Here is a 15,566-nt window from a genome sequence, read left to right as displayed (position 1 = left end):
CTCCCCCGCCACAATCGGAGGAAACAGAAGGGGAAAAGGAGCATAGCTGGACCACTGCAGGAGAGAAGCTTAACTATACTCCTTCTCCTGCCTACTGCTGCCATGGAAGAAGGGGGGGAAAGGAGGATAATTTACAGCTCTGAGAGAGAAACACATATTTACCGGAGAAATGGCTAGTTTATCATTGCTTAAAATGACAGGTAGCCTAATTCACAAGTAAAATAAAGGAGAACAATGAAATGGTTTAAACCTAAGGAGTCCTGCTTCACTGGTTTATGTATTGGGTTGTGTGCTAATGTGGCTCTTTTTAACTTAAGATGCCAGGACATGTACGAGCTCTATGCACCTGCATGTAACACCATTGCACTTCCCTTTCCTTAAGCAAGGAAACAAACTAGGAGCAACCATAATTTGTTGTTATGTGCAAGCTGGGAACTATGGTTAATGGCTTCCAAAGAAGCTGGGATATGAAGCCATGCTTTAAAGAAGATGACTTATGAATCCTGGATTGTTTGGAAGCCATTAACCATAGTTCCCAGTTCCTACATAACAGGAAATTATAGTTAACTGCAGCTTCCTGTTTTGATTCCCCATTTGTATGAATGGAGGACTAGAGGATGTGTGTGAGGCTACAGTGATCGTACATATTCTGTTTTATTAAACCAGGATTTGATTGTGCAAACATACATTAACATTCCTGAAGAATTTCAGTTTATTATTCCTGCAGTTACATTGTGCCTTAATTGCCACTGACAAGTACATTTAGCCTGTTAATAGCTGTGCTTCAGTCACAAGAGCTTAGCAAGGTACTATTTATACACTTTGTTGTTGTTATATGCCTTCAAGTACTGTTAAAATTAAATTCAGAGGGTCTGAGGCTTCAGTAACATGCCAAGAATCTTTGAGGGGAAAGGAAGCTTCCTATTTCATTCATGCACACAGTATGCATAACATCTATGGTAAATTATAGAATGGTAAATTCAATTAACCTAAACATGAACAACTGTGAGTTCTAAATACATGCAGTGAACACACCCAGTGTTTTATTCATGGATTAATTCATGAATGTTGACATTTTGTTTATTAATTTTAATGGATCTCTTCCGCACCCTTCACCATATGGTCCCAAAACATGTTACAAAAATATTTTAAAAAATAATGAAACCAGTTAAAACAATTTACAACCAGAAGAATAAAGTGGGTCTAAACAATAACTCTCAGGTTTTCAAACACCAGGACAAAGAGGTGCATTTTCAGCATATGACAAGCGATACAATAAAGGTGTCAGATACATCTCTGCAGGGAGAGAATTCCACAGCTTAGGGCCTGCCACAAAGAATACCCTCTCCTGGTCCACCACTACCCATACTTCCAAGGGTGGCAGAACTCCTCTGCTGATCTAAGCACCTGAGAGGATCTGTGGGGAAGGAGGCAGTCTTTCAGATATTTTGGACTAAGTCATTTAGAGCTTGAGCACCTTGAATTGGGCCTGGAAACAAAATGACAACCAGTACAGCTGTTTCAAAACCTCAAGTCTGGAGGTTACAAGAGCATGGAGGGAAGTGGCACGTCATCTCTGTCTAAAAGGGCCATAGCTAATGAACCAGCAGGAGCTGGAAATAGGCACTGATGCCACTTGAGCAAGGATGGATCCAAGAGTAACCTCAAGCTACAGACTTGCTTCTTCCTTGGGATTCAGCTTCATCTTACTGGCCCACATCTAGCCCATCACTATCTCCAAGCACTGATCTAGCTCCTGAACCACCTTTCCTGATTCAGATGGAACAGACAGAGCTGGGTGTCACTCACATATTGATGACTCCTCACTCCAAGTCTCCTGATGAGAGCTCCCAGAAGTTTCAAATAAATGTTAAATAACATGGGGAACAAGACAGAACCCTGTGCAACACCACAGGGCAACTCCCATGTTACTAAGCAATACCTCCCTCCATAATTACTTTCTAAAATGTGCCCAAAGAGAGGAGTAGAACCACTGTAATACTGCACCCCCAATCCCCACCTCGATTAGTTGCTCCAGAAGGTCAAAAATATCAAAAGCCGTGGAGAGGTCAAGGAGAACAAGCAGGGTCATAATCTCCCCATCTCTCTCCCACAAATTTCATCAACCAGGGTGAACAAGGCAGTTTCGGTGCCATAACCAGGCCTGAAGTTGGATTGCAATGGGTCCAGTGTCCTCCAAGTGTGCCTGACGTTGAGCCACCACCACCCTCTGAAGCACCTTGTCCAGAAAGGGGATATTCTTATGCACGTGCACACAAAAGCTGAGGGAATAAAGTTCTGCCAATACTGTAGATATTGGCAAACACATCTACTTGGAACCATACTTGCCTCATTTCACAAGGCTGCCAGGTATACCCCCACAGCTTTTACCATGTTGATACAATGATCAAATTAAAAGGGGGAATAAGGGGACCCAGCCCCCTTCCCTTTTGTGATGCCCCCCCTTTATGATTGGCTTTGTTGTATTGTATCTTGGACTGTTATGTTAATCAGGCTATTCTACTTTACCAAATGTCGGGAGTGGCCTGCACTATGAGAGAGAGGGCTCAAGCTACGGCTGCGGCTGCGGCCTCGGCTACGGCTTCTGCTTCTACTCCTGTGAGACCACTGAAACGAAATATAGAACATGAGAACAGATCTATAGCAAGCAGGGAGCAATCATGGTGGTGCTTATATTATATGAGAGCAAGACAGCTATGTGGAAGAAAAGATGGGATTTGTATGAGTCTAATATGTTCCTCAATTAAGGCCCCAGTCCCAAACTCTTGGGAGTTTTCCCAAACCAAGCCCCCTTTGGATTTTCAGCTCCCATTGGAAATGCAATTGAAACTGCAAATTCTCATGGAAAATGTAGCTCTGTGAGGGGTAAATTACAGTTCCAAGAATTCTTGGGAGGGAGGGATGATGTGCTTTACATGTGCTTTAAATGCAGCTATTCGCTCCATACACACCATAATCCCCCCCTCCAAATACTCAGAAGTATAGTTTACCTCTCAGATAGCTACAACTCCCAGCAACCTTAACAAGCTACAGTTCCCAGGATTCTTTGGGGAAAGGGGTAATGTGCTTTAAATGTATGGTGTGTACATAGCCTCCTCAATGAAAGGGAATGTTTTTTTAAGCACATTCTCAGTGCCATCATGATAAGAACTGAAAGGTAGGAAGGAAATGTCAGTGTCATAAGCAAATGTCAGTGTCTTAATCTAAAAGGTTTGTGGTGATACATTTGCCATGATTGTAAAAGTCTATATTTAGTCTTAGTATTTTGTTCTGATTTAGTGTAATTGCTTTATGCAATTTTAATACTGTCAGTCCCTTGGAGCATGCCAACAGAAAGGGGGGATATAAGTGTAATAAATAAAGCGTAATATCATGGCTTGTAATTTTGCACCAATGCCATTTGTAAACAATTATTTGCAGCATAATCAGCACTTTACTACTTGCTAATCATACAAATCAGGGACAGAGAAACTGTGGCTGTCCAGATACTGTAGGACTCCCAACTCCCATAACCCCTGATGACTGTTGGCCATGCTGGCTGGGGCTGATGGGTACTGGGAGTCCAATAACATCTAGAAGACCACAGGTTCCTTCTCTGATATAAATCAACCCAACTCAGTGAGATAGATCAGCAAGCAGAAACAGATCTCTGCTCATGGATTTGCCCTTCTGCTCATCACACAGAAGGGTGTCTCATAAAGCAAGAAGGCTATTCATTTGTTGGTCATGGGGGAGAAGGGGGGATGCTCCAGAATGTCAGCCAGTACGTGGACCACTCAATTCAGACATTTCTAGGATGGGAACTATGTCTTGCACCCCAGATTTACTTCTATGAATGGAACAAAATTCAACTTCATGGAGTAGGGCTTTTCCACCAACCCCTTCCCTATGCAGCCCCCGTGCCCTTCCCCAAATCTACTCCTGGAGATTGGGGGCCCTTGGGAATGATCTGGGATACGCTGCAAGGAGCTGCAGATAGAGGCATTGTTAGTAGTAATTGTGCATGCACGCACGCACACACACACGAACACAGTGGCAGCTTAGGATCCAAGCCTCTGAGTTAAAATCTTACCAGAGTAGAGAAGAGTACTTACCAGAGCACCTCTTCTTGTGACTGCCTCTCCCTTCACAATGACAGAATCTTCTTCCATAAGAGCAGGCCATACATGATAGGCCACCAGGGGAGCTGTGAAATCAGAGTCATAGCTGCGACGGTATCTAGCAAGACACAAAGAAGTTTAGCTTGCAACTGAGTTAGTAATCCACATACATAAAACTCCAGAGTGCTCCTCTTGCATTTCCTTTATCCCAGTGGATTCCCAAACATTTTCCCCCACAGACCACTTGAAAATTGCTGACAACCTAATGATTTTTCTGTCACTTCTAGCAATTGCTACAATGCGCTGTGCTAGATGCTGTGTGACTTATAATAAAATATAAGAAATAAAAGAAGCAATAAATATCAATAAAAGTCAATATAAATATTGCATGAGGACATGCCTATGGACCATCTGAATGAAGCATGCAGACCACTGGTAGTCTACAGACCACTGTTTGGGAACTCTTGCTTTATCCCATCTTTTTTCAAGTAACGCAGAGCAGTGTACATGGGGTTATCCCAATTAATCTTAAAAATCCTGCAATGTGGGTTAGGTTAAGAGGCAAGTGGGACCTGCAACAAATGTTGAAGCGTAATCCCTGCCCTTGAAAGGACTAATCGTGTTGAATAGGAGCCTTGCAGTGCTGTTCAAGCCTCTCACATATGTATGGGGGGGGTGGAGTCCCCACCCCTGCAATATAGACACATTACTATATTATACTATATTGTCTGCTAGGAAAGGATCTATTGACCTCCAGTGCCCTTTAGTGATGGAGGTCTTGAGCACACTCATGCACATTCTGATAGATTCCAGTCAAGGAGAGGATGGGCCCAGTTTGTCTGATGCAGAGCTCTGTGGCAACCTTTTCAGGCCAATGATGCCATTGTTCAAATATATAAATATATATAATGCACAAACTGGGCCCTCCCCATTTTCTCAGTTCTCTCCTTTGGTGGAAGCCAAGCAGGCATGCCATCACCCCCACTTGGCAGTGGCCAATGTAGAACAAAAATGTGGCATGGACCACTTCTGGTTAAATGTGTACAAGCAACTAACAATAGAATGCCACTTGCAAAGTTTCTAATTACTTAGCATTCTAACTATGGAATATTTTGTTGTTGTTATGTGCCTCCAAGTCGATTACGACTTAAGGAGACTCTATGAATCAACAACCTCCAATAGTATCTATTATAAACCACCCTGTTCAGATCTTGTTAGTTCAGATCTGTGGCTTCCTTTATGAATCCATCTCTTGTCTGGTCTTCCTCTTTTTCTACTCCCTTCTGTTTTGCCCAGCATTATTCTTTTCTAGTGAATCATGTCTTCTCATTATGTGTCCAAAGTATGATAATGTCAGTTTCATCATTTTAGCTTCTAAGAATAGTTCTGGTTTAATTTGTTCTAACACCCAATTATTTGTCTTTTTCGCAATCCAGGGTATCCGCAAAGCTCTCCTCCAACACCACATTTCAAATGAGTTGACTTTCTCTTATCCGCTTTTTTCACTGTCCAACTTTCACATCCATACATACAGATCAGGAATATCATGGTCTGAATGATTCTGACTTTAGTGTTCAGTGATACATCTTTGCATTTGAGGACCTTTTCTAGTTCTCTCATAGCTGCCCTCCTCAGTCCTAGAGTTCTTCTAATTTCTTGACTATTGTCTCCATTTTGGTTAATGACTGTGCCAAAATATTGATAATCCTTGACAAGTTCAATGCCCTCATTGTCAGCTTTCAAGTTACATAAATCTTCTGTTGTCATTACTTTAATCTTCTTGACATTCAGCTGTAGTCCTTCTTTTGTGCTTTAACTTTCATCAGCATTCGTTTCACATCCTTACTGGTTTCTGCTAGTAGTATGGTATCGTCTGCATATCTTAAATTATTGATATTTCTCCCTCCAATTTTCACACCTCCTTCATCTTGGTCCAATCCCACTTTCCGTATGATAGGTTCTGCATAAAAACAAATAGGGTGATAAAATACACCCCTGTCTCACACCCTTTCCAATTGGGAACCAATCGGTTTCTCCATATTCTGTCCTTACAGTAGCTTCTTGTCCAGAGTATAGTTTGAGCATCAGGACAATCAGATGCTGTGGCATATCCACTTCTTTTAAAGCATTCCATAGTTTTTCATGATCTACACCAGCCTTTCCCAACCAGTGTGCCTCCAGATGTTGTTGGACCACAATTCCCATCTTTCCTGATCATTGGCAATGCTGGCTGAGGCTGATGGGAGTTGTGGTCCAACAACATCTGGAGGCACACCGGTTGAGAAACACTGATCTACACAATCAAAGGTTTTACTGTAATCTATAAAGCACAGGTTGGTTGTCATCTGAAATTCCTTGCTCCGTTCCATAATCCAGCATATGTTTGCGATATGATCTCTGGTGCCTCTTCCTTTTCTAAATCCAGTTTGGACATCTGGCATTTCTTGCACCATATATGGTAGAGCCTTTGCTGTAGAATCTTGAGCATTACTTTACTTGCATGGGGTATTAAGGCAATAGTTTGATAATTACTGCATTCCCTGAGTTCCTCTTTCTTTGGAATTGGGATATATATTGAATGCTTCCAGTCTGTGAGCCATTGTTTAGTTTTCCATATTTGTTGACAAATTTTTGTCAAAATTTGGACAGATTCAGTCTCGGTAATTTGTAGCAACTCTATTGGTATGCCATCTGTTCCTGGTGATTTGTTTCTTCCAAGTATTTTAAGAGCAGCTTTCACCTCACATTCTAAAATGTATAGTTCTTCATCATACGGTTCCTCTGTGAATTTGTCATCCTTGCATCTCTTTTATACAGTTCTTCAGTGTATTGCTTTCATCTTCCTTTTATTTCATCTGGGTCAGTCAGTGTGTTCCCCTGTTGATTATTCCACTCGGTTTCAATTTCCCTTTAATTTCTCTAATCTTTTGGAATAGGGCTCTTGTTCTGCTTTTTTTGTTGTCTTCTTCTGTTTCTATACAATAACTATTGTTATAGTTCTCTTTGTCCCTACGTACTAGTCACTGTATTGTTGCATTTAGGATTCTGACTGTGTTTCTGTCTCCTTTTGCTTTCCTTCTTTCTTTAACCATTTTAAGAGAATTGTCAGTCATCCATTGAGATCTTTCTCTCTTTTTAACCAGAGGTATTGTCTTTTTACATTCTTCCCTGATAATGTCTCTGAATTCAATCCATAGTTGTTCTGGTTCTCTATTAACTAAGTTGAAAGCCTCAAATCTGTTCCTTATTTGACCTTGATATTCTTCTGGGATGTTATTTAAATTGTATTTTGGCATTATGATTGCTTTGCTGTTCTTCTTTAGCTTTACTGTGATTTTTGATATTACCAGTTCATGATCTGTACCGCAGTCTGCTCCTGGTCAAATATTGGTTTTCATTCAAGTGCAACCAAAATTAATGTACTATACCGTCAATCTAAGTACCATGTCTTTGGCACCCTTCATTTTTGAACAGGGAATACAAGACAGCATACTTGAGTTTCCCTTACTTGTAGTCGCTAAAAAGTTCTCCATCTGTACCAAAAAAAATGTCAAGTGGAGGATCCAAAGTCTGCATTGAAAAGGCTACACGGCATAACTCGCGTATTAAGCCACTGATCATGATGAAATCAACTTCTGGTGGGAAGGAAATCTTAGGATTGATATTCATTGCACGAATGACTTCCTAAAAGCAAATGAACATAAGTTGTTATTTTCTAGAAAATACAAGTTTGGATTGACAGAAATTTTGGAAATAAGAGAGAATACATTCCATCTTAAAACTACAAACACATAAAACCCATTTTTGGAGAAAGGAATACAGAATAGAGGGAAATATTGGTCTCATGCAGGGTAATAACTCCTTTAAAAAACAGTATTTTAAAAATAGCATCAATAACACATTGGCATCTATTGCAGATCGTCTTGTAGTCCCTGCCAAGAAACACTTTGAGTGAAATCAGCATACTGCTTTATTCACTCGTATCATGTTTAGGACCTTTCCTGAGAAATTTATACTGCCAGAAGTGCACAATTACAGCTGAACAGAGCCCAGAGATAACCTCAGTCCTGGGGCTGAACATGGCCCTCCAGGTGTCTCCGTCTGGTCCTTGAGACTTCCCCCAGACCACGCCTCCTCCCCAGCCACCCTCTCTCTCTCCCTTCACCAGCTCTATTTTGCACCCTCCTGGAGTATTTTTGGCCTGCCTGGAATGTGTCGTTGAACTCTGCTCTTGCCTCTTGCTTGCCTGGATGGAGGAGAGAGAGGAGCATGTACGTGTACAAACTAGTCTGCTGTACGAATGTAACATTTACATTTATTGCTCCATCTGCTTTTGTCTCTAGCCCTGGCCACTATTGGCATGTGGCCCCCAGAAGGTTGTTCTAAAGGGAATGCGGCCCTCAGGCTTAAGAAGTTCTCACACCTGTGCTACAGATTGTTCTTCTGGTGCAGGGATGTCCTCATATCATCGTTTCCTAGCACTTCAGCCACAAAAATTTGTCACTGGGAAAATGTGATCCCATCTTCACCAGGCACCTGGTTGGCCACTGTGAGAACAGGATGCTGGACTAGATGGGCCACTGGCCTGATCCAGCAGGCTCTTCTTATGTTCTTGTGTCACAATTATAAGTGAGAGCAAAATGTGGAATTTCATGGTGAAAGTATCATGGACATCAGTGATGAGTCAAATTAGCCTATGCGTTATGGTTGCACAATTTTCAGACACATTTTAATATTACATTTATTTTTAGTTATCCTTTTCTCTCTCCTCCTTTTAGCCGCTTTATGCCATGGGCATCTTGTTATATCAACTTAATGCACGAATGCTCATGTTAGCAATTAAAAAAACAAAAAGGTTGCAAACACCAGGAAGACTTGCTGAAAGGCAACAAGTAAGGGAAAATGGAGGGGGAGGGCTCTGGGTGAGTGAGAAACTGCTAATTTGTGTGGTGGGAGCTTTTCTGGGCCTTCAGATGTGATTATTTAGAGACTGCAAGATGTGTTGGGTAGAATATTGTTGAGCTGTGGGTACAGCTGTTAGGATTGTTACAAGTAAAGGAAATATGGTGCTTGGGTATAATAGAAAAAAGGTTGAAAGACAAGGCTCTAGGCAGTTGTGTGCTCTTCAAACTGCTAGTCAGCTCAAGAAACAAGGGATGCCCCTTCAGTAATTTTCCTCTTTGTACCCAGTGTCAGTGAATACCAAGCTGGTGGTCTATAAAAGAGCCTTCTTGCATGGTATTATTTAAATGGAGACTACCAGATGGATTGTTATCAATGAGATGCCCATCCTCTTGCAGCTCACTCCAGCTGGGTATTCAGTGGAGCATCACTCTAGAGACAGGGAATATGGTGGTGATGGTGGTGGTGAGTCACCATGGTCTACAAAAATGTCATCCCTTGCACTAGAAATCCAGTGACAGAATGGAAAGGTTCTCAGTATCTGTTCCCTGTCGTGAGTGCAAGGACAAAACTAGAAATTCTACTGATATCCTGCCTGTCCACTGCCTACAGACTATCCATCTGAGCTTGCAAAGATGGTCCCAGGGTTGGTGTTGTTTTTCCTAGGTTACTGGTGCTGCAGTACTTCAGCATCCATGCTGAGGCTGCTTTGGCTGGTGTTGCTCAGGATTTCATGGCCACCATTAATTTGTCCAATGTGTCAATCGCCCTATCAATGCAGCTTGTCATATGCTTGACATGATGTTCACCTCTGGCCAGGAAACTGGTGGTCTGTTGGGGGGAAGGTGTCATCTACACATTTATCATGGACACATCATGGTTAGGGCACAGCTTAGAGACAAAGAACAAGTTCGTAGGGATGGGAGAGAAATTCACTTCAGTTTGCATTTAATGTGAGCCTATCTAATTTGCATTTTCTGAAATAATACATGAACCAAAACACAACTTTGAAATTTGCATCTCTCCAGATGCAGTTCTCTAACCAAAAAATGTATATAAAATGCATATATTAAAGGAAAGTGTGCATCAAATGCATATTTTAGTGGAAATAACATTAAAACATTATATTGGGCAAAACTGCTTCCAAAATATGTACATTATGCAAAACTGCACACACAAATGTATATATTAGGGGAAATATGCACTTAAATATTGGCAAATTTTTGTTAGAGTTTTTTTAATTCTCAAGTTGAAGCAGAAATGTTGCAAACTGAACTTGAGATTGGAAAAATGAGAAACTGACAGAAACCAAAACTGACAGATTTGTCCATCCCTACCAGTTAGAATGATCCATTACCTGACCAAGACTGACCCAGTTGGCTTTCACAATATTGTGGAAGATTTTACCACTGGTGCAGACCTTGCTTCCTATCAGAGACCTGGATGACCAAGTAATGTTTATCCAGGCGCCCACACAATAGTTCCTATGGGCCATCTCACCAGGCTGCCAAATTTGAATTTTCCATGGTTTAGTCAGGAGTTCCAAGAAGTGAATCAGAAAGGAGACTAGTGTGGGTGGGTGGTGAAAAACTTGAACCCAATCTGATCCAACACATCTGGCCCTGTTGCTCTGTTTTGCTTCTCATATTTCTGCTGTTGGTTGTGCTGCAGGGTTTTTTTCTGCCTGCTGATTAAGGCTTGGTAGGTTTTTCTGTTATTTTCTACTGCTGTGTTAAATAACTTTTCAGCCTACATTTATTATTAATGTAATGATTGATTGACTTTTATTCTAATGGGGTTTTATGCTGCATTTGCTTAGATTGTTGGTTTTGGTGTTCTATGCTTAAATTTGTTTTGGTTTATTGTTTTAAGTAGCTGGCAGCCTGGCAGGGAGGTGACTCATAAATATTAGAAACAAATGTTACAGACATCTGCAACAGTATAAGAAGGATACTGAGTTGCAAAGTTATATTCAAGCAGTTAAATTCATCCTTAAAAAATGTTACAGAAAGATCAGATTCTGATCTATCTACATTTCAATATTCATTAACCTAAGCAGGACATTGGTGAAATACAATGTTCTTACAGACTTACACTGACACTGGATTGAACATCATACAGATCCTCCTGGCGAATGATATAGTCCATTACCATCTCTTCAAGTGATTCAGGCCCTGAGTGACTTAGGGACAGGGTCTTTCTAACACGCATTTTGAACTGTCTGAAGGCCATCTTTGCTGTATGAAAAGACTCCTACAAATGATAAATAGGTAGTTACATCTAGAAGCCCAAGAAAATAGAGGCCATTTAATTATCAGAATCCTAAGTTCGCAAATAGAGAAGTGCTCTCTGATGTGGGAATTTGTCTTATATTGTACCAGTCCCAAAGCATGCATCTGGACATCCAGTATCATCACTTCCACTCCATGTTTTATCCTGAAATGCAATCCCACCTGTTCCTACATCCAGTCCTAAGCACTTAAATACTAGTACGACTTTTTAGATGAGGCTGTTGATCATATTAAAGTTTTACAATACCAGTAAGTGAAACAGTACTTTTAGCTTCAACAAGGACACCTAGTGCCAGGAACTCTAGCATTAAAAAGAAATGCTAATAAATTGAGGGTCTATTCAGATCACACCGAGTTAAACAGAACTCACACCCAGGTAAAAATGTTTATGGTTGCTGACTGAATGTAGTTGATACTAACTAATGTAAGAATAAGATTTGTCTACAAATGACTAAGTTATGAGCATGAGTGATACTGAAAAGAAATATTGTTATATTTCTTACCACAGCTGCAACATAGATTATTCTCTGCACCATCTCCAGATCGTCAACATAACTCCTCAAGAGGGTTTGAGCATCCAAGCGTTCCTGAGCATAAATGTCACTGAAGCGTTCCACAAGACGAGCCTGACGGGAAGCATTTGTAAGTCTTGCTCGGCCAGGTGAGAAGCTTCTCATTGGAAGTGGACTGGGTGATCTGCTCCGGATAGATCTTGGGGATGGAGATCGACTTCGTACAAATCTGTAACAGAATTTAAAAATGTCAATAATGGAACATCTTTATCTTTACAAATATTTGTTCTAGACAAGTGGTGAGGAACCTGTGGTCCCCCAGATGTCATCAGCCACAGACAGCATTGCCAATAGTCAGAGATTATGGGAGTTATAGTCCAGCAATAACTAGAGGGCCACAGGTTCTCCACCCTGGTCTAGATTATTCTCTCAAGAAGAAGAATTTAAAGAAATATAAATTTCAAGGTCAAATTATTCATTAATAATTATTGTCGTTATCCTTGGAGAGACCTGGGTGGGTGTTTTTTTTTTTGCTTACATTACTCTATAAAGCATTGTGTGTATTGATGGCATTATCATGAGATAATCCACTACAGTTTTCTTCAGTTCCATCAACAAAGCTGAAATATCCAAAGTTCCCTTAGATATCTCTCACATTCAACAAAATGTTTAAAAGCCATTGTCAAATTCTTCCACATTTCTTCTTCCAAAATAAAAAGAATAGTTATTTCTCTTTGGGCGAAGCTCAACATACCTCATCTCAGTTTGAATGATGATTTACATACATTGCAAAATATTTACTTTTATATGATATGTAGGGTTGGATCCAAAGTAGAAGCCTATTGTGCAATGGGGCTTTCCTGGCTCCTTCCCTCTTACAACAGCCCCCTGTATCCCCCAAAAAAACCTTCCTAAGGGTCAAGTAACCCTTTGGAATGGCATATGATGAGATGCAAAGACTGCACGAAGATGGGAAATGGGGAGGATTCCGCTAGGCTGTCTTGCACAAGCTCACACAAGCCATCCCTGGATCCAAGCCATAGGATGGTACCCAATAAAGTAGTTCTGCACAACAGAACGTCCCCTCCCTCCTCTGCCCATCATGTACCCGAAATCTGCTCTAGAGGGTCAGGTGAACCCCTAGAACTGGATATAAATGAGGTGCAGGGCCTTGCAGGGAGAGGAAAAGGGAAGTTTCATAGAGCAGCCAGAAGTCCTTGTGCGTATGGAACTACTTCACTAAATATCACCCATATAGGTTTTAATGGCTTCTTAAATCAGAGGAAGGTCTTTACCTGCTTTGTAGAAGAGATTTTTGAGCATCAAGGACGGCAATATCATCCTTCAGTGTTTGAAGCTTCCACTCATAATCGTTCAGCCGCTCCAGATTTATCAAAGCACACTCTTCTTTTGCCCGAGAAGCCTTTAGACTTAAACACATAAAATAATTCTGATCAAAAGAGGCATTTCTACCATAATCAATAACCTCCTTTTAAACTATACTAACTATTCTGTTTGAAATGTTAAGAGCTGATAGCCAGAAAGAATTCCAGAACTTAGCAATATGAGGCAAAAGAAATGTGAAAAGACATTTATCTTATGCACATTTTAGATATAGTCTTGCTTTGTTTACTTCTTTGCCAACCAAAAACAATGTGAAATTTCTTAAACCTTTTTTGTTTTTAAGTTGCAGTGCCACAAAATATGTTGAGGCATATAATTAAGTAGTATCGTTGCTAAGAAGTTGTGAGCCAGAAAACTCCTTGTCCAGCCTCCAATGATGAATGTACTAGGCAGCCTTTGGGAAACAACTGTTTTCTCATTTTCCATCTGTAATAGGGGGATGATTATAATAATAGTATACTTTATACCGTTATTGTAAGGATTATGGAAACAGTAAGATTCTGGGAATAGTTTCCATGAGTGGAACTTTGCTTGTGGGATGTGCCCACTAGTGGAAATGGGGAGATGCAAGTTTCACTGATTCCCTCAACAATTCCCTAAAAATCTGGGGCAGGAGTTCTAAAACTGTGGTCCATGGACTACTGGTGGTCCGCAAGCTTCATTCAGGTGGTCCATGACATGTTCTCATTAAAAATTCATATAGATTTTTAACTGTGTTTTTATTGTATTACAGTTTGAATTGTATGGAATGTAAATTGTAATACAATAAAATACAATATAAGAAATAAAAGAAACAAAATTAAATTAAAAATCATACAGTATCTAGCACAGCACATTACAATTGCTGCAACAGCCAGAAAAATAATTCCGTGGACCACCAAGACCATCAGCACTTTTCAAATGGTCTGAAGGGAAAAAATGTTTGGGAACCAATGGTCTAGGGGGGAATAGGTGAAAATCCCTCCCTATTCTGCCAGTCAGAATCTCCACTGGATTGGAATCCTTTCTGTGCACAAAAGGCAGTTCAAAATCCAAGCCAATATTTAAGCTGCTGTGAGTTTTTATAGATTTGAGATTTGTTTTTCACTCATGCTATTGTTCTATTTTTGTTTTATATGTTTTTCCAATGCTTTAATTGTTATTTATGTGTGAGCTGCCCCAAGAATGCTGATTGGCCATTGAAGGGCAGAATATACACTTTAGTAATAAACAAATAAATATTTGCAAAGTGCATACAACAGTAGGAAAAGTACTGTATATAAATGATAATGAGTCGTGGTGATGTCAAACAACAAAATGCTTACTGTAATATTAGGTCTCGATAGTATATTTCTGTAGCATTAGAATGTTTGGGCTTGTAAACATAGTGCAGTCCAAAGATCTACAATGCACACATGGATCTTCATACAAGCAGGGACTTTCTCATTTATTTCAATTACAGGAAATGCTCTGTGCACCCACAATTGAATTGTATTTGTGGAGCATTCCCAGTACTGATATTAAGGGAGCAGCTTTTAAGGACAGTGAGAAATATCAATATGATTTTTGCTATCCCAATGGCATCCCTCCAACACTGGCATAACCTCACATTTTATGATGTTGTTATCCTAGCTGCTGGTATATTGACTTCTACAAATTATTATGGTCTGGCACAGCAAGCTGTGAGATTGGACTATTAGAATTTTTTTTTAAATGTAAAAATATAACAATGAATGGAATGTATCAACTGCTGGGTCAACATAGTGCTGGTTTTGACCTATAAAGCCTTACACGGCATGGGACCGCAATACCTGGTGGAGCGCCTCTCCCAATATGAAACTACCCGTACACTGCGCTCAACATCTAAGGCCCTCCTCCGAGTACCATCCCATAGAGAAGCTCGGAGGGTGGTGACTAGAAATAGGGCCTTTTCGGTTGTGGCCCCCGAACTGTGGAATGGTCTCTCTGATGAGGTGCGCCTGGCGCCGACGCTGCTATCTTTTCGGCGCCAGGTGAAAACCTTTTTATATTCCCAGGCATTTTAATGTGTACTATTAATATTTATTGATGTATTTTGTTGCTGCTTTGATTTTTGTTTACGTCTGTTTGGTTTGATTCCATTGTATTATTGTATTTATATATTTTTTGATTGTTTTATTGTTATGTACACCGCCCAGAGAGCCCTTGGGCTTAGGGCGGTATATAAATTAAATAAAATAAATAAATAAACAAATAAAATAAATAACATCATACACATGAAGTTACAGGGCACTGCAATAACACTTCGCTTATGTTGTAGGCAGATGCATTGCAAACATATTTTATCACATGCTCCTGGAATTAAAGACCATTCAGAG

General features: G+C 40.4%; 1 protein-coding gene across 5 annotated transcripts in view; it reads right to left on the bottom strand.

Moving 5' to 3' along the window:
* SPATA18 (spermatogenesis associated 18) overlaps window positions 1-15,566 on the bottom strand; it is a 34,509-nt gene that overhangs the window by 5,458 nt on the left and 13,485 nt on the right. For 3 of the 5 annotated variants that reach the window (XM_061584576.1, XM_061584578.1, XM_061584577.1), the window contains 6 exons: window positions 13,122-13,256; window positions 11,818-12,055; window positions 11,118-11,276; window positions 7,630-7,805; window positions 4,116-4,239; window positions 2,530-2,628 (listed from right to left, as the gene is read on the bottom strand). In XM_061584576.1, coding sequence (XP_061440560.1) covers window positions 2,530-2,628; window positions 4,116-4,239; window positions 7,630-7,805; window positions 11,118-11,276; window positions 11,818-12,055; window positions 13,122-13,256 — 931 coding nt within the window. The remainder of the gene's footprint in view (window positions 1-2,529; window positions 2,629-4,115; window positions 4,240-7,629; window positions 7,806-11,117; window positions 11,277-11,817; window positions 12,056-13,121; window positions 13,257-15,566) is intronic. The other 2 variants (XM_061584580.1, XM_061584579.1) reach the window with 1 other exon arrangement.

This window comes from Rhineura floridana, chromosome 9 (assembly GCF_030035675.1).
Source record: "Rhineura floridana isolate rRhiFlo1 chromosome 9, rRhiFlo1.hap2, whole genome shotgun sequence".
NCBI lineage: Eukaryota > Metazoa > Chordata > Lepidosauria > Squamata > Rhineuridae > Rhineura > Rhineura floridana.
The sequence above is the reverse complement of the archived record's forward strand: the minus strand, read 5'-3'. Positions and strand labels throughout refer to the sequence as shown.